Source organism: Musca autumnalis, unplaced genomic scaffold, assembly GCF_047663935.1.
Source record: "Musca autumnalis isolate F117 unplaced genomic scaffold, ASM4766393v1 scaffold_5, whole genome shotgun sequence".
NCBI lineage: Eukaryota > Metazoa > Arthropoda > Insecta > Diptera > Muscidae > Musca > Musca autumnalis.
This window is the reverse complement of record NW_027412088.1, coordinates 46,320,469-46,340,001: the sequence shown is the minus strand read 5'-3', so window position 1 is coordinate 46,340,001 and position 19,533 is coordinate 46,320,469. Positions and strand designations below refer to the sequence as shown.

General features: G+C 38.2%; 1 protein-coding gene across 1 annotated transcript in view; it reads right to left on the bottom strand.

Moving 5' to 3' along the window:
* Positions 1-11,441: 11,441 nt before the first annotated feature.
* Positions 11,442-19,533, bottom strand: part of Lapsyn (Leucine-rich repeat activity-regulated protein at synapses) — a 69,222-nt gene continuing 61,130 nt past the window's right edge. Inside the window, exons 3-7 of the mRNA XM_073989168.1 lie at positions 18,621-18,764; positions 18,037-18,247; positions 17,792-17,977; positions 12,728-12,883; positions 11,442-12,638 (exon numbers count right to left, since the gene is read on the bottom strand). Coding sequence (XP_073845269.1) covers positions 12,469-12,638; positions 12,728-12,883; positions 17,792-17,977; positions 18,037-18,247; positions 18,621-18,764 — 867 coding nt within the window. The 3' untranslated portion in view covers positions 11,442-12,468. The remainder of the gene's footprint in view (positions 12,639-12,727; positions 12,884-17,791; positions 17,978-18,036; positions 18,248-18,620; positions 18,765-19,533) is intronic.

Here is a 19,533-nt window from a genome sequence, read left to right as displayed (position 1 = left end):
CATGACTCATTAAGCTAATGAGTCTGAAGTCACTGCATTGTTTTGCATTATTTTTCTTGGGTATTGCGATGAAGGTTGATTTTAGCCATTCTTGTGGATAGTTTCCAGTGTTGTATATGTAATTAAAAAGGTTGACTAGTAGGTGTATATTGCTGGAATCAATAAGTTTCAGTAATTCTGATGGGATTTCGTCCGGTCCTGTAGCCTTTCTGTCTTTCAATGATTTTATAGCGCGTTCTACTTCGCTCTGCGTTATAGGCGTCCCTCTTCTTGGAATTTCCGAATCATCCTCATAAGATGATCGTTCGCTATCAGTAAAAAGATTGGTAATATATTCCTCCCATATATGCTTCCTTCCCTCCAAGTCAAATACAGCTTCATTGTTTTTGTTAATTAGAACTGGATTAGTTATTTTCTTTCCATATACTCCGGCGGCTTCCTTTAGCTTCTTGTGGAGGTTAAAATCATCGTGTATACTTTGTAGAAATTCAATTTCCTGGCATTTGGCATTCAAATTCGCATTTTTGGCTGTTCGGGTCGCAGATCGTATCTCCTTATTTATCTCCCAGTATTTTTCATAGTTTTTATTTCTGTATTTGCTTCGCTCATTCCATAGTTCTCGAATCTCGTCGGTAATCCATTCTTCTGTTCTTGATGATGTTCGCTTTCCCAGAGTGTTCTTTGCAGTCGTGTTTATAACATCTTTCACCTTGTTCCACAATTCGTGCATATTTTCTTCATTCAACTGTTGTAGTTGTCCATTTATATTGTTTTGCAGCTCATGTTTAGTTGCCGAGTCTTTAAGTTTTTCAATATTCATTTTATTTTGGGGCTGTTTTGTCCGATTTGATGCCAGCTTAATTCGTATATTTGCCACGAGTAAGTTGTGATCCGATGGCACATCTGCTCCTGGGTAGGTCGAACATTTTGTAACACTGGAGAAATATCTTTTATTTATTATTATGTAGTCTATTTGGTTTCTCACAATTTGGTTTTCATTGTCCTGTGGGGATTTCCAGGTGTATAACCGTCTGGGATGTAGGGGAAAACACGTATTGGTCACTTTCATACAATATTCCTGACAAAATTGCACTAGTCTGTCTCCTCTATCATTTCGTTCGCCTAGGCCATATTTTCCCGTAATATTTTCAACTTCTTGGTTTCCGACCTTGGCATTAAAGTCGCCTTGTATTATTGTTATTTCGTGTTTTTTTGTCATCTTTAGTAACTGCGCAATATCATTATAAAATTCTTCGACTTCATTCAAATTTGCATCTCCAGTGGGAGCATAGACTTGTATGATATTAAAATTTAGCGGTTTTCCGCTTATTTTTAACAACATTGTCCTGTCTGACTTTGGAACGAATCCCGTGACACAGGCCGCTATATGATTTTTAACAATAATAGATACTCCTCTTCTGTGAGCACCCTCCTGGTTTCCTGAATGATAGACCGTCATATTTTCTGATCTGAAATCACCGCATTCCGTCCACCATGTTTCGCTGACACCTAAGGTATCAATTTGGAGTCGGTTCATCTCGCTTATTGTGTTATGAAGTTTTCCACTTTCGTAAAGACTTCTCACATTCCAAGTTCCAATTACAAGTTTTTGTTTAGTTTTACCTCCGGGGATTCTTAGCACCCTCTGATTGCCGGAGACTGAGGGCCGTTTGTTTTGCGTTGTATTGTTCATGTTTTGTACGATTTTCAAGGGATTATACATCAGTGGTTTCCCCTTGCCTTCTGATGGGTTTATAGTTTCCTTCTATATTTCAGCCGCTCCACTGGAGTACAGACGCTGCTTGCTGCCGCCGAATCTAGATCAGACGCTGCCTTTTTCCTTTTTTTTTTTTTGGTTCGCCCCGCATATTTTATTTTTGCGATACCCGTCATATCTGATGAGCGTTCCCCTATCCACCACCTGGGGAGGCGTCCGATGGGAGAAAACAAGGAGGGGAAAAAAAAACTCCGCACGGAAAGGCTCAACGAATACTAATTACGGCATTCACGCCGTTTGTTTGTACAGCCTTCACAAATTCATCATTGTAAATGTTATCCAAGCCTTTCGGGTATGCTGCATAGTCTAGAGGTTCTCGTTTGTACCTTTGGACCTTCCGCTCTTTAGATCATTCAAATCTCTGCTGATGTGCCTGAGTGGGTGAATGCTGTCCACTAGATTGTGGCGGGAATGCTCACGGCGATAACACCCAAGCAGGTACTGCATCGACAACATCTTGTTGTGTTGATGTACCAGTGAAATCTTCGTCTCCTCCTGAAACTGGTCCATTGGTGTCATGGGGAGGCACTCTGTTTCAGTCCTCCGGTTGGCATTCTGGCTGGTTTGAATATTCTTCCACTGCTTAACCCTAATATTTGCATACCATACTGTCACCGCTTAGCTTAGCACAGACTGTCCTATTGCTTTGTAAGAGGTCAACCAGATTTATTTGTTAGCACTCCAAGTGCTGCCGGTCAGCGACTTGAGAACCTTGTTCCTACTTCTAATCTTGTCGCAAATAGCTGTGGCTTGCGCTCACAACTTAATCATGCTCAAGATGGGCATTGAAGTCCCCTAGCACCGGACGGTTATTGCCCTCTAAAAGCAAATTAATATCGGGCCTATAATGCGAGACACAGCTATTCATCGGCGGTATGTGCACTAGAGCGACAAAAAAAAAAAAAACAAACAATTTTTATACCCTACACTACATTGTGATGAGGGGTATTACGTCACCAATTTTGGGCCAGAAATATATTTACAAAATTATATTGAAATCGCTTCAGATTTCGATATAGCCCCCATTAATTTTTGTGCCCGCTTTGAGGTATTTGGCTCACCAACTTCACCTATGTAGATCCAATTTTGATGAAATTTGAAATGTATTGGAATTTGGTCTAGGGTGACGTAGGGGATGGACAATACCAAGGAATGGTCCTGACCGGCTTTAACATGACAAAGCCCAGGATTTATCTTGGTCCCTCTTTCATCTCAAGTGGACACTGATCTCCCCGTGGTGTCACCTGGGGAGCTGCCTTTAATACCCGTTAAAGGTAGTGGGCTAACATGTCCCGCGCGTTCACCCATAAGAACGTAAAAAACTTGGGTTTGGGAGTCGGGTTAGTAACCCTCCCCTAGAAACAAACAGCCTACTATGAAAAAACGAAAGAAAAGAAAAACAAACACCTCTAAAGTTGACGACATGATCTGCAAATCTGCACCTGGAATGTTCGCACTCTTTATAGAGAAGGTGCAGTTTATACATTGGCAGATGTACTTGAATAGTACAAGGCCGACAGTACTGCCATACAGGAAATACAATGGAACGAGAAAGGCGTCACTACAACACCAAAAGGTGACGCGCTGTATTATAGCTGCCATGACACAAAGCATGAGTTTGGTTGCGGATTTTTAGTTGGTCGGATGTTAAAATATCTGGTCTCCAGCATCACCCCAGTGAATGAAAGACTTGCTGCAATGCGATTAAAAGCAAAATTCTTCAACATCAGCTTTATTTGCGCTCATGCTCCCACTGAAGACAAGGACGAACAGACCAAAGATATATGTTACGAGTGCTTAGAAAAAAAATATGACCGTTGCCCTGCGCATGACATTAAAATTATTCTAGGCGATTTTAATGCCAAAATTGGAAAGGAGAGTATCTTTGGCCCAACCGTCGAGAAATTCAGTATCCACAGTGAAACATCTGTCAATGGTATGAGGCTGATAGACTTTGCAGCTGCAAAAAACATGGTAGTTAGCAGTACCAGATTTAAGCATCTCGATATTCATAAGAGCACCTGGCTGTCTCCAGATCAAAGAACAAGTAATCAAATTGATCATGTTGTGATAGGTGGAAGACATTCATCGAGCGTGTTGGATGTACGATCTTTCCGAGTAGCAAACATAGATTCGGACCACTACCTTGTTACAGCAAAGGTACGTCTAAACGTTGCAAATAAAGTTGGACATCAGTAAGCTGCAAACACAACAGATAGCCACAGCATATTCCACTTAATTAGCCCAATTGCTTAATGAAAGCACTCCTCGTCCCGATAATATATCAACACAATGGCAAAATATTGCCCACTCCATGCTAACAGCCGCAAAATCCATATTTGGATACCAGAGACCTCCACCAAGGAATCCATGGTATGACCAGGAGTGTCGTGCTGCTGCCGAAGAGAAAAATGCGGCATATAGGGCTACTTTACAATAAATAGCAACGCGTAGCGCACGAGAGATGTATCGGGAGAAAAGGAGAGAAGGTAAAAATGTCTTTTCCGCAGGAAAAAGAGAGAAATGGTAAGACGGGATTGCGAAAAAATAGAGATGTACAGGAGCCAGAATGAAGTCCAAAAGTTCTACCAAAGAGTGAGACATCAAACTGATGACTTTGGAACTGGCACATCCTTCTGTAGCGACCAGCAAGGTTATCTGATAACTGATACAGATAGTGTGCTAAGGATATGGAAAGAGCATTTTTCCAAACTGTTGGTATCCAATAGTAGCGAAGTCGACAAAGATACCACAGATCCAATCTCTGAAGATGGTATTGAATGTATACCACCCGGCCAAGATGAGGTAAATAAACCGGCTGAAGAATAATAAGGCAGCATGAGCTGATGGCCCACCACTCGAGCTGTTTAAAACCAAGGCAACACGCTGATAAGGCGTATACATCAGCTAGTTGATCCATCTGTCAGAAAGAGCGCGTACCCGACGATTGGAACCTGAGTATCCTGTGCCTTGTCCACAAGAAAGTAGATAAGACTGTATGCTCTAACTATAGGGGCATAAATCTTCTCCCTATTACCTACGAGATAGTGCCAGGGATAATGTGCGAACGAATAAAGCCTATGGTCAATGAAATAATTGGGTCATACCAATGCGGCTTTAGAACTGGCAAATTCACCATTGACCAGATATTTACCCTGTGGCAAATCGTGGAGAAGACCCAACAGATGCAGATCGACACATATCACCTTTTTGTTGATTACAAAGCAGCCTTCGACAACCCCCTACGTTCAAAGGTATTCCAAGCCATGTCTGAATTTGGTATCCCTGCAAAGCTCATCCGACTTTATAGAATGACATTAACTGATACTCGATCGTCAGTTATAATAGGAAAGAACCTCTCCGAAGAGTTTGGTACTAAAAGAAGTTTCAGACAAGGTGAAGGCCTCTCGTGTGATCTTTTCAATATTCTGCTGGAAAAGGTTATACAAGATGCGAAGGTGAAAAGAAGTGACACAATATATGCAAACAGTTATATGTTACTTGCTTATGCCGATGATATTGACATCATAGGTCGATCGGTAAAGGAAGTAACTGATACCTTTGAAAACGGCGAAAGGGAATCTGCTATAGTGGGTCTGGCTTGGACCAACTGTGGAAGTTGGTTCCTCCAATGGTATGCACACCTGCCTTGCACGCTGAAGGTCGTGGGTCCGATTCCCCGGCCAAGCAACATCAAACAATTTTCAACGGTGGCAAATTCGTCTGGGTGCCACCGTGGTGCAATGGTATACACACCCGCCTTGCACGCTGAAGGTCGTGGGTCCGATTCCCCGGCCAAGCAACATCAAACAATTTTCAACGGTGGCAAATTCGTCTGGGTGCCACCGTGGTGCAATGGTATGCACACCCGCCTTGCACGCTGAAGGTCGTGGGTCCGATTCACCGGCCAAGCAACATCAAACAATTTTCAACGGTGGCAAAATACCCCTCAGTAATGTTGGCGACATTTCCTTAGTATTTCAGCCATGTAAAACTTCTCTACAAGTGGTGTCTTAAGACACGCCGTTCGGACTCGGCGATAAACTGTAGGTCCAATACCATTGAGCTAATACGAATCGGGGTGCACTCATTGATATGAGAGAAGTCTCCCTTGTCCCATCTGGGATGTTTGTGGAACAATTATATTATTAAGGGACTTCGTGTATCTCGGAACCGTCGTAAACACAACCAACAACATCAGTTGTGATATACGTAGAAGAATAGTGTTGGCCAACAGATGCTACTTCGGGCTGAGTTAGCAGTTTAGGAATAAAGCCACATCTCGTCAAACAAAAACAACGCTTTACAAAACTCTGATACTACCCGTGCTGATGTATGGTTCAGAAGCCTGGGTATTTGCGCAAGCAGATAAGGCAGTGCTTGGTGTGTTTGAGAGAAAAATTCTTCGAAAGATCTACGGATCGATCTGCGTTGACGGTGAAGATCGATGTCGCATGAACCACGAGCTGTATCTGCTATACAACGACATCAGTATAGATAAACGTATCGAGATGCAACGATTGCGTTGGCTAGGCCATATCATAAGAATGCGCGATGATGAACCCGCTAAGAAGGCGTGTAAATTCGGGCCTCATGGCGGTGCACGCAGAATTGTCATGCCAAAGAATAGATGGGGGCAAACAAGTGGATTTAGAGATGACAAGGCGCGGTATTCCAGAAAGCGAAGCACTAAACAGAGAGAATTGGAGATCTTTTCTTAGTTCGGCTTATGGAACAAATGTTCTGTAATGGGCCAGCTAAGTAAGTAATGGAATTTGCTCTAAGAACAAATTTTCCAAATTATATTGAAATCGGTTCAGATTTGGATATAGCTCCCACATATATATTCACCCGATTTGAGGTATTTGGTGCACCAAAAAAGTAATTTCTGGTTTGGATTTGGATATAGCTCCCATATATATTCGTGCACGATTTGAGGTATTTGGTGCCCCAAAGACGCCAAGTCTGTCCAATTTGGATGAAATTTGGAAAATGTTACCAATTTTGGGCTAGAAATAAGTTTGCAAAATTATATGGAAATCGGTTGAGATTTGGATATAGCTCCCATATGTATGTTCGGCCAATTTGAGGTATTTGGTGCACCAACCACGCCTATGTAGGTCCAATTTTTATGAAATTTTAAATGTGGAATGGAATTTGCTCTAAGAAAAAATTTGTCAAATTATATTGAAATCGGTTCAGATTTGGATATAGCTCCCATATACATATATTTTTGCCCGATTTGAGGTATTTGGTGCACCAAACACCCAAAGTATGTCCAATTTGGATTAATTTTGGGCTAGAAATAAATGTGCAAAATTATATTGAAATCGGTTCAGATTTCGATATAGCTCCCATATATATGTTCACCAGATCTGAGGTATTTGGTGCACAAAACAGGCAAAGTCTTTCCAATTTCGATGAAATTTGTAAAATGTCACCAATTTTGGGCTAGAAATTAGTTTGCAAAATTTTACTGAAATCGGTTCCCATATATATGTTCGCTTGATTGGAGGTATTTGGTGCACCAACCTCGCCTATGTAAGTCCAATTTTGTTGAAATTTGAAATGTGTAATGGAATTTGCTCTAAGAAAAAAAATTTGCCAAATTTTATTGAAATCGGTTCAGATTTGGATTTAGCTCCCATATACATATATTTTTGCCCGATTTGAGGTATTTGGTGCACCAAACACACAAAGTATGTCCAATTTGGATGAAATTTGGAAAATGTCACCAATTTTGGGCTAGAAAAAAATTGCAAAATTATATTGAAATCGGTTCAGATTTGGATATAGCTCCCATATATATTTTTGCCCGTTTGAGGTGTTTGGTGCATAAAACACGCAAATTTTGTCCAATTTCGGTGAAATTTTGAAAGTGTCAAATTATATTGAAATCGGTTCTGATTTGGATATAGCTGCCATATACATATATGTTCGCCCGATTTGAGGTATTTGGTGCCCCAAACAAGCAAATTCTGTCCAATTTCGATGAAATTTGGAAAGTGTCACCGAATTCGGACAAGGAGTAACATTGCCAATTTATATTTAAATCGGTTCAGATTTCGATATATGTAACTCCCATACATATTTTTACCCGATTTGAGGTATTTGGTGCACACAATTGGAGAGACATTTTGATGAAATTTGGCAAATGTGACGCAATCATGTCCAGAAAAAATTTCTCTACATTATATTGAAACCGTGGTAGTGTGTATATACATATAGTCGATCCGCCCGACTTTGATCTTTTCCTTACGGGGTTTTTTATTTTGGAACACCTACCCGCTAAAGTTTTTTCCATTTGATCCACGAACCTTATCACGGTGCTCTTGAATCAAATTTAAATGGAAGGTGCTTACACCTGGGAAGTTTTTGCGGATTCTGAAACTACAATGTTCATAGATGAGAAAAATCAAAAAACACAAAAACCGCGCTTTTTAAATAAATTGCGATTCAAGTTGACATTTTTAGGGGTTGTTTAGGTTTTCACGATTTTGCTTAGAAACCGCAAGTCCTATCAAATCAGGACTAAAGAAAATGTTGTAGCTATGAAAATTCTCTACAAGAATGACCTTTACGGTATTTTCGAGGTTTTACCATTTTTAAGATATTGAAGTTCAAATTGGGACAATGTACTGACTGTATCGCCCCCTTAAATATTATACGAAGGTCCCCAACAGCACAACCATTACCAAATCATGTACAAATAATTTGTACATTCTCCGCCGCGGCTTAAAGTGAGAGTGGTGGATTATCTAACATTATGTTACATTATAACAAAATGAAGAATGAAAAAAGTATTATTAAAAAAAAAAAAATAAAATCTAAATATAATTGATAATCTAAATCTAAATATAATTATTCTAGGTCACCGCACCAATGACATTCTTTATCCAATCGTTCGAATCTCTCCGCCATCGATAGAGTACGTTGCTCATTTCTCTTTTACATTTGGTCACCTTGGCTATCGTACGTATTCTCTCTTGCCACCTTCTTCGGATTCTTTCATGATCAGAATATCTTCCCGTTACTACTGCAAAATTCATATTTAATTTTTTCTCCAGATATTGTTTTTCTATGTCAACATTGTTGTTGAAAAGTTGTTGCTTTCGAACTTCAGGAATAGTGTTGTTGTACTTCTCCTTTCTCTCTTCATTGCCGTCAGTTCTACAGTGTATTTCTTCGCGTTCGTCGTTAGTAGTATGTACCTTTTTGACGGCATTGGCTCCTTCGCCCTTGTCATCTTCTTCCGAAACATCTTGCACTTTTTTGATATGGACATATTGGTTCTTCTGATAACTTGATGTTAGTTGATGTCCTTCTACACTAGATGATATATGTGTTTCATTATGAAAGTTCTCTCTTAATCGTTATCTCTTTCTCTGTAGGTATTTCTTCGACTTCATATAGTTTTTGTTCTATATGAAATATACCTTCCATACTCCGCCGTTGTTTCACCAGGTCAGGATGCTCCTGTTTGGACTCTTTCTCAGGTATCAGTGCTTCATCCGCCCCGTCGAGGTTACCTTCAAATTTTTCCTCATATTGAAGACTTGCCGGCGGAAACGCTTCCTGGGAACAATCAACACCTTTATTTCTTTTATATAATTGCAGCAATAGTTCCATTTGTCCCTGCCTTTGCTCCTTCATTATTCTCTGTCGTTCAAAAAATGCATCCATGCTAAGTCGCATCATCTCCAACATTGTGTTAATTTGTGCCTCCATGGCTTAGTTCTCTTTCTATACTTTATATATTTGTATATGGGGCTTTGTCCTCTTTTCCACTTTTTTGTTTTTGTTTGGGAATCTTGCAGTCCTCTTTTCAATTCTTTTTTGTGGGACTATATGTCATCTTTTCTATATTTTCTTAGGTTTATTTTTTTAATTGGGACCACCATATGTCCTCTTTTCCAATTTATATTTTGTGTGTCCTTTTGCGTATTTTTTCCTTTTTTATCTTTAAATTTGTACTTCCATTTTACGTTTTTAATTTTTGTCTCTATTTTTGCTTCATCCTTTTTGACTTTTTATTATTTTTTTTTTTAAATTTTGTATTAACTTTACGATCTTTTTTTCTCGGCGCCTTTTTTAAATTATATTTGTTGTATTTACCTCCTTTTTCTTTGTTATATTCTTGATCTTTGTTTTTTATTTATTTTTGTTTTAATTTATGATTTTCTTTTATTTTGTTTTTCTCTTTGAAGGATCACTGTAGTCCTTTTTTAATTTTTTTATATTTATATGCCCTGTGGGTCTTTCTTGCTCTTAGTTCTTCTCTTCCTTTTTAGAGAAGAACCGCTTCGTTTTGTTTTAAGTGTATATTTTTCCAATATTTTAATATTTTTAATTTTGTGGCCACTGGTTCTAATTTTCTCCTATATATTTTATTTATAATCCGGCTCGAAGGACCACTGTTTAAAAAGAAGAGACACGAGGTCTGTTCTTAGTGTTGTAAGAGCACTCACTAAGAACAGACCTCGTGTCTCTTCTTTTTAAACAGGCATGAAGGTGGCGCCTTAACTAACTTTTAATGAAAACCGCTTAAACAGGGAAGTTTTTGTGAATTCTGAAACAGCAATGTTCATAGATGAGAAAAATCCAAAAACCTGAAAAAATCGCTGTAGGGATTTTTAAATAAATCGCTTTCAAAATCTCCATTTTTAGGTGTTTTTTTAGGTTTTCACTATTTTGCTTCAAAACCGCAAGTCCAATCGAAATGGTGCTAAGGAGAATGTTGTAGCTGTGAAAGTTCTCTACAGGATTGACGTTTATGATTTGTTCTCAGGTTGTACCATTTTTGAGATAAAGAAGCTCAGTTTACATTTTTAGGTTTTTTTGTTAGGTTTTCGCGATTTTGCTTGAATATGGCAAGTTTTATCGGCATGGGACCTGAGAAAATCTTATAGCTGCGAAAATTCTCTACTAGACTGGCTTATGTAATTTCTTCTAGGTTGTACCATTTTTTAGATATATGAGTTTAAGTTGGGAAATTGCAGTCATGACATTGTTTTATAAGGAGACGATACAGAATTGAATTGAATTTGAATTGTACCAATTTCAACTTCTATATCTCAAAAGTTGTAAAACCTATGAAAATATCCTTAAGGCCAATCTTGTAGAGAATTTTGATAGCTACAACATTTTCGTTATTCTAATTTTCATAGGACTTGCGGTTTCCAAGCAAAATCGCAAAATCCTAAACAACCCCTAAAAATGTCAACTTGCATCGCGATTTATTTAAAAAGCGCTCCGGCGATTTTTTTTTGTTTTTTGATTTTTCTCATCTATGAAGATTGTAGTTTCAGAATCCGCAAAAACTTTCCAGGTATAAGCACCTTTCATTTAAATTTGATTCAAGAGCACCGTGTTATGTATCAAAGAGAGGAGTGACATAATATCATTGGCCAACAAAACCAACATTCAGCACCCTATCGCCACCGCCTCCTTCTAACACCACACGCCTCTGCCTAACAGAATATTCTGGATAGTTATTATTAAAAGGACATTGAACTGTTTATGACATATTCACTATGCAATGACATGACATTTTGTGAATATGTAAATATGTCCACCCACCAACTTGTGCTTACACCGACCGACCCACCTCATTGAACCTCATTGAACCCCAGTGAAATGAGGGAAATTTTAAAGTAAAAAAATATATTGTTCAGTTGATTTATTAAGTCGTTTTTTCAGTTTTCTATTAAAAAAATAAATGGTGGTAATTGGTGGTGGGGGGATTTCACTAAACATAAAAAAAGGATAAATTAAAATACAATGTATGTATTCATGTACATGTGTAGTAGTGGTAGTAGTTTTGGTTTGTCACTTTTTAAACTTAAGTAAATACTAAAAATAATATAACTAAAAAAATTTTTGTATAGAAACTTAGCTACGATAAGGCACCTTTGCGATTGGCTTTTTCTTGGGTTGCATTTCTTTTCATTATATAATACAGACAAGTTAGCTTATAAATAATTATTACAATTAGCTTATTAAATAACTAATAACTATTATTTGTCATCATCAGTAGCATAAAGCATCACTTTGTAGATTTTTATTTATTTTTCTAGATTTAATGCAGGGTGTTCCAATTTTGTTTTTTTTTTTTTAATTTCATTAGTCCGAAAGCAAATTAGCTAACTTTCCTTGGGGCAACTGTCAGTTTGTTGGACATAACAAAGTACCTTCTCTAACCTACAAAGTGACAATTGCCGCAAGGAAAATTGCCTAAAGCAAGTCTAGACTTATTGTACATATTTTTTCGTGAATCACCCTGCAAATTTGTGGCACTTTGAAAATGTAATACTCCTAAAATTAAAATTAAATTTTTATACAAAAATATATACAGAATATCAAGAAATGTCTTAATGTTAGTTAAAGACTTCCTTTTAGGAAGATTTTCTTTAAAATTTAAAGCCAAAAATTAACAGACTTTTTTTAATAAAAAAAAAACAAACATTAGCCTTTGAAAACATTTTCTTGTTAGACTGTAAATAAAAAAACAAAATAAATTAGAATAAAAAATAAAATAGTTTACAACTAAAACTATTTCTAAATATTTGAGGCACATATTGACACACTTTGTTATTGTTTTATGTTTTGTAATTTTTTTCTTATTTAACTAAGCAGTTTGTGATTTGATTTCATTTCTCTAGATGTATGTGTGTTTGTATATTTTTTTGTCCTTAGGCAGTATCACAGCACAACAGTTCATCGTTGTGATTACAATGGAATTCCATTTCCTTTTTGTTGATGGCATTTTTCGGTGAGATCACCAAACTTTTGCGATGCATTGCGGCAGCCCGTAATTTCTTGTTGCGTCGTTTGCGTTTGCGATGTATACAATACCAGACCACTGTGCAGCGGAAGAAAAGAACAAAACAAAAATAATAGAAAAAAATCGATTAGTTACACCTTCGTTAATCGGTTATTTTTATTACTCACATAAAAGCACTACCAGAATGCCGCCACCACAACCGGCGACAAATATCCAAAGGTTACGAGCTTCCGCTTTGGCCAATGACGTCTGGCATGTGTGAAATGTTTCCGAATCTATGGTAAAATTATATGGCAGTGGGCAAATGGAGGGATCCAATGTTTCTACGGAAAAAATTGTAATAAAAAATATGATTTATTAAATAATGAAATAATTTAAATTGAAAAAAAAAAAAAATAAATTTTTAAAATATTAAATACAACGGAACTTTGAAGGTGGGGAGATAGAGGAGATATTTAACATAGCGGCAAACTATGGGAGTTTTCTATGAAGAAAAATTTTCCCTTTCATTGTGAAAGGTTCTTCTGAAACAAATTTTTCAAAAGAATGGCCGCTTCTATAGACGCTTTCTGAAAGAATGGATGCTACAGTAGACACTTTCAGAAAGAAAGAATGCTTCAGTAAATCGTTTTTTAAAGAAAGAGTGCTTCAGTAGATACTTTCTGAAAGAAAGGGTGCTTCTATAGAACCTTTCTCAAAGAAAGGGTGCTTCTATAGACCTTTTCTGAAAAAAGAGTGCTTCAGAAGACCCTTTCTTAAAGAAACGGTGCTTCCGTAGACCCTTTCTGAAAAAAGAGTGCTTCAGAAGACCCTTTCTTAAAGAAACGGTGCTTCCGTAGACCCTTTCTGAAAAAAGAGTGCTTCAGAAGACCCTTTCTTAAAGAAACGGTGCTTCCGTAGACCCTTTCTGAAAGAAAGGTTGCTTCATTGGCCCTTTCTCTAAGAAAGGTTGCTTCATTGGCCCTTTCTCTAAGAAAGGTTGCTTCTATAGAACCTTTCTCAAAGTAAGGGTGCTTCTATAGAACCTTTCTCAAAGAAAGAGTGCTTCTATAGAACCTTTCTCAAAGAAAGGGTGCTTTTATAGAACCTTTCTGAAAGAAAGGGTGCTTCTATAGACACGTTCTTAAAGAAAGTAGGCTTCAGTAGACCCTTTCTTAAAGAAACGGTGCTTCTGTAGACCCTTTCTTAAAGAAAGGGTGCTTCTATAGACACTTTCTGAAAGAAAGGGTGCTTCTATAGACACTTTCTGAAAGAAAGGGTGCTTCTATAGACACTTTCTGAAAGAAAGGGTGCTTCTATAGACACTTTCTGAAAGAAAGGGTGCTTCTATAGACACTTTCTGAAAGAAAGGGTGCTTCTATAGACACTTTCTGAAAGAAAGGGTGCTTCTATAGACACTTTCTGAAAGAAAGGGTGCTTCTATAGACACTTTCTGAAAGAAAAGGTGCTTCTATAGACACTTTCTCAAAGAAAGGGTGCTTCTATAGAACCTTTCTCAAAGAAAGGGTGCTTCTATAGAACCTTTCTCAAAGAAAGGGTGCTTCCATAGAACCTTTCTCAAAAGAAAGGGTGCTTCTATAGAACCTTTCTCAAAGAAAGGGTGCTTCTATAGAACCTTTCTCAAAAGAAAGGGTGCTTCTATAGAACCTTTCTCAAAGAAAGGGTGCTTTTATAGAACCTTTCTCAAAGAAAGGGTGCTTTTATAGAACCTTTCTCAAAAGAAAGGGTGCTTCTAAAGAACCTTTCTCAAAAGAAAGGGTGCTCCTATAGAACCTTTCTCAAAAGAAAGGGTGCTTCTATAGAACCTTTCTCAAAAGAAAGGGTGCTTCTATAAAACCTTTCTCAAAAGAAAGGGTGCTTCTATAAAACCTTTCTCAAAAGAAAGGGTGCTTCTATAAAACCTTTCTCAAAAGAAAGGGTGCTTCTATAGACCCTTTCTCAAAAGAAAGGGTGCTTCTATAGACCCTTTCTCAAAAGAAAGGGTGCTTCTATAGACCCTTTCTCAAAAGAAAGGGTGCTTCTATAGACCCTTTCTCAAAAGAAAGGGTGCTTCTATAGACCCTTTCTGAAAGAAAGTGGGCTTCTATAGAACCTTTATCAAAAGAAAGGGTGCTTCTATAGAACCTTTCTCAAAAGAAAGGGTGCTTCTATAGAACCTTTCTGAAAGAAAGGGTGCTTCTACAGAACCTTTCTGAAAGAAAGGGTGCTTCTATAGACCCATTCTGAAAGAAAATGCGCATCTATAGGCCATTTTTGAACGAAAGGGTGCTTCTATAGACCCATTCTGAAAGAAAGGGTGCTTCTATAGACCCATTCTGAAAGAAAATGCGCATCTATAGGCCATTTTTGAACGAAAGGGTGCTTCTATAGGCCCATTCTGAAAGAAAAGGCGCATCTATAGGCCCTTTCTGAAAGAAAGTTGGGTTCAATAGACCCTTTCTGAAAGAAAGTGGGGTTCAATAGGCCCTTTCTGAAAGAAAGTGTGGTTCAATAGACCCTTTCTGAAAGAACGTGGGCTTCAATAGACCCATTCTGAAAGAAAGTGGGCTTCAGTAGGCCCTTCCTGAAAGAAAGTGGGCTTCAGTAGACCCTTTCTTAAAGAAAGGGTTCTCCTGTATACCCTTTCTTTAAGAAAGGGTGCTCCTGTAGACCCTTTCTGAAAGAATGGGTTCTTCTATACACCCTTTCTGCAAAAAGTGTGCTTCTATAGATCCTTTCTGAAAGAACGGGTGCTTCTATAGACCCTTTCTCAAAGAAAGGGTGCTTCTATAGACCCTTTCCCAAAGAAAGGGTGCTTCTATAGACCCTTTTTCAAAGAAAGGGTGCTTCTATAGACCCTTTCTCAAAGAAAGGGTGCTTCTATAGACCCTTTCTCAAAGAAAGGGTGCTTCTATAGACCCTTTCTCAAAGAAAGGGTGCTTCTATAGACCCTTTCTCAAAGAAAGGGTGCTTCTATAGACCCTTTCTCAAAGAAAGGGTGCTTCTATAGACCCTTTCTCAAAGAAAGGGTGCTTCTATAGACCCTTTCTCAAAGAAAGGGTGCTTCTATAGACCCTTTCTCAAAGAAAGGGTGCCTCTATAGACCCTTTCTCAAAGAAAGGGTGATTCTATAGACCCTTTCTGAAAGAAAGGATGCTTCTGTTGACCCTTTCTGAAAGAAAGGATGCTTCTGTTGACCCTTTCTGAATATAGGGTGCTTCTGTTGACCCTTTCTGAATATAGGGTGCTTCTATATACCATTTCTGAAAGAATGGGTGCTTCTATATACCATTTCTGAAAGAATGGGTGCTTCTATAGACCCTTTCTAAAAGAAAGGGTGCTTCTATAGACCCTTTCTAAAAGAAAGGGTGCTTCTATAGACCCTTTCTAAAAGAAAGGGTGCTTCTATAGACCCTTTCTAAAAGAAAGGGTGCTTCTATAAACCCTTTCTAAGAGAAAGGGTGCTTCTATAAACCCTTTCTAAAAGAAAGGGTGCTTCTATAGACCCTTTCTAAAAGAAAGGGTGCTTCTATAGACCCTTTCTAAAAGAAAAAGTGCTTCTATAGGCCCTTCCTAAAAGAAAGGGTGCTTCTATAGACCCTTTCTAAAAGAAAGGGTGCTTCTATAGACCCTTTCTAAAGGAAAGGGTGCTTCTATAGACCCTTTCTAAAAGAAAGGGTGCTTCTATAGACCCTTTCTAAAAGAAAAAGTGCTTCTATAGGCCCTTCCTAAAAGAAAGGGTGCTTCTATAGACCCTTTCTAAAAGAAAGGGTGCTTCTATAGACCCTTTCTAAAGGAAAGGGTGCTTCTATAGACCCTTTCTAAAAGAAAGGGTGCTTCCATAGACCCTTTCTAAAAGAAAGGGTGCTTCTATAGACCCTTTCTAAAAGAAAGGGTGCTTCCAAAGACCTTTTCTGAATGAAAGGGTGCTGCCAATGACCCTTTCTAAAGAAAAGGGTGCTGCCAAAGACCCTTTCTAAAGGAAAGGGTGCTGCCAAAGACCCTTTCTAAAGGAAAGGGTGCTGCCAAAGACCCTTTCTAAAGGAAAGGGTGCTTCCAAAGAACCTTTCTGAAAGAAAGGGTGCTTCCAAAGAACCTTTCTGAAAGAAAGGGTACTTCCAAAGACCCTCTCTGAAAGAAAGGTTGCTTCCAAAGACCCTTTCTGAAAGAAAGAGTGCTTCCAAAGACCCTTTCTAAAGGAAAGGGTGCTTCCAAAGACCCTTTATGAAAGAAAGGGTGCTTCCAAAGACCCTTTCTACAAGAAAGGGTGCTTCCAAAGACCCTTTCTAAAGGAAAGGGTGCTTCCAAAGGCACTTTCTAAAGGAAAGGGTGCTTCCAAAGACCCTTTCTGAAAGAAAGGGTGCTTCCAAAGACAATTTCTGGAAGAAAGGGTGCTTAAGTAGACCCTTTCGAAAGGAAAGTGGGTTTCAATTAGACCCTTTCTGAAAGAAAGTGTTCTTTTATAGACCCTTTCTTGAAGAAAGGGTGTTTCTATAGACTCTTTCTCAAAAGAAAGGGTGCTTCTCTAGAACATTTCACATAAGAAAGGGTGTTTTTTTGGACCCTTTCTGAAAGAAAGGAAGCTTATATAGACCCTTTCTGAAGTAAAGGGTGATTCTATAGAACATTTCTGAAATAAAGGGTGCTTCTATAGACCCTTTCTGAAAGAAAGGGTGCTTTTAAAGACTTTCTCAAAAGAAAGTGGGCTTCAGTAGACCCTTTCTGAAAGAAAGTGGGCTTCAGTAGACCCTTTCTGAAAGAAAGTGGGCTTCAGCTTCTTAAAGAAAGGGTGCTTCTGTAGACCCTTTCTGAAAGAAAGTGGCCTTCTATAGACCCTTTCTTTCTGAAAGTGCTTCTATAGACCCTTTCTGAAAGAAAGTGGCCTTCTATAGACCCTTTCTTTCTGAAAGTGCTTCTATATACCCTTTCTGAAAGAAAGGGTGCTTCTTTAGACCATTTCTAAAAGAAAGGGTGCTTCTTTAGACCCTTTCTTAAAGAAAGGGTGCTACCTTGGACCCTTTGTGAAAGAAAGGGTGTTTCCTTAGACCTTTCTGAAAGAAAGTGGGCTTCAATGGACCCTCTCCGAACAAAAGGGTGCATCTATAGACCCTCTCTGAACGAAAGGTTGCATCTATAGACCCTTTCTGAAATAAAAGGTGCTTCTATAGGCACTTTCTGAAAGAAAGTGGGCTGACCTGCATATATTATATTTCCTATAAATATGTATTTACTACTCTCTTCCTTCAACTTACCCACACAAACCGGAACAAATTTCGTTTTTACCGCCAGTGCCCTTAAATGGTTATTGGTCTGTTGGCACTGGCATTCGCTCAGCTGCGTCCTTGTCAAATCGATACTTTTTAATCTGCACATATTTGCAAAACGTTCTACGCTTAGATCCAGCAGGGGATTCATTGAGGCATTTATGTGCCAAAGGTCTGAAAAGATACAAAATTAATGAAATAAAAATTCGATATTAAAACCGTATAAAACCTACGTGGTAATATACCCAAATCAGGTATGTCATTTAGTTCACAATCTGCCACATTTAAATACTCCAATGGTGCCTTAATCGGTCTATCCAAAGCCTCAAGATCACGTTCTAAATCCTTTAATCTGTTGCTATCTACGTAGAGATTTCTCAACGATGGCAGTTGGAACAGTTCCAGGGGTATTGTGTAGAGGGCATTGTTTGATAAATCAATTTCCTGTAATTACAAAAACAAAAAAACAACAAATATTATAACAATTTAACATCAAAGTTAATTGAACTCAACATTCATCATTAGCATGTGAACTGTTAGAATAAAATCACTGATGATTGACAAGAAGTGTCATAATTAGCCTGATGTGGCGTGTTGTAAGTTGTTTTTCTCTCAATCAATGTGACAATTGCATGTTTGCCGCTGATTTGTTAATATTTTGTTTTTTTTTTTGTGCATTTTTTCCCATTCAATTGTCTATTTTGTTTAATTAACCGTTACATTGATTTGTTAATTTACATTTTGCATTACAATTTGCTTAAGTTGTTTGTTGTTGTTGTTCGTGTTTTTTTGGAACCTAAAAAATAATGACACTTACCTGTAGTGATGTCAAGTGTGAAAATGTACCCGGTTCCACAGTTTGTATCATATTGTCATAGAGTAATAAATATTTGACACTTCTGTATGGCTGGAATGAGCTGCGTTTTAGCTTCTTAATGCGATTGAAGGATAAATCCAATACCTGCAAGTAGAAAAAGAAATAAAGAAAAAATATTACTTATTAAGGAGCAAATTAGAAAGTTTAAGTTGGTTTTGCCGATAGGTATATACCCTCAGACTACGACAGAAAAACTAAAACAACAGCAGGAGTGATAGACCTTAATGTTTGATAAAAATCATTTGTTTTAAGAATAAATAGCATTTTCGTAGGTGACAAAGGAATGGAGTTTCCAGTGAACATTTTTAGGCGTTTTGAAGGGGTAGACACCATGCACAGTCTAAAAACATATCTTCTATACGTATCTATTTCAAGATTGCCACTTGGACCAGATTTGTTGAACATTCGGTTCACTATCGAGATAAGTATGTACATATATGTTCCAGCAATCATCCGAAAAAGGATACCAGATATGGCACCTAGTTTTTATTGCCGAGTACGAACGGCGTGACTTAAGACTCCATTTGTAGAGAAGTTTTAGATGACCACCAACGCTGTGAAACAAATGTGATGATATCTTGCCTGTGAATCGATCACGGATATGTCATTGCACTACGGTGGCGCCCAATCAAGAGAAGTATACATACATTCATATGTTCCCACAACATCCCCGAAGGGGCAAGGGAATCTTCTCTCATATCAATGAGTGCACTCCGATACATATTGGCTCAATGCTATGAGACCTACTAGCTAGGAGAGTGGGGCTAGCCGGGCAGGTAAAGAAATGCTGCGTATCGAGCGGTTCCAATCCACATGCATTACATGTGTTGGGTATCGTGCCATCAATCCGGAC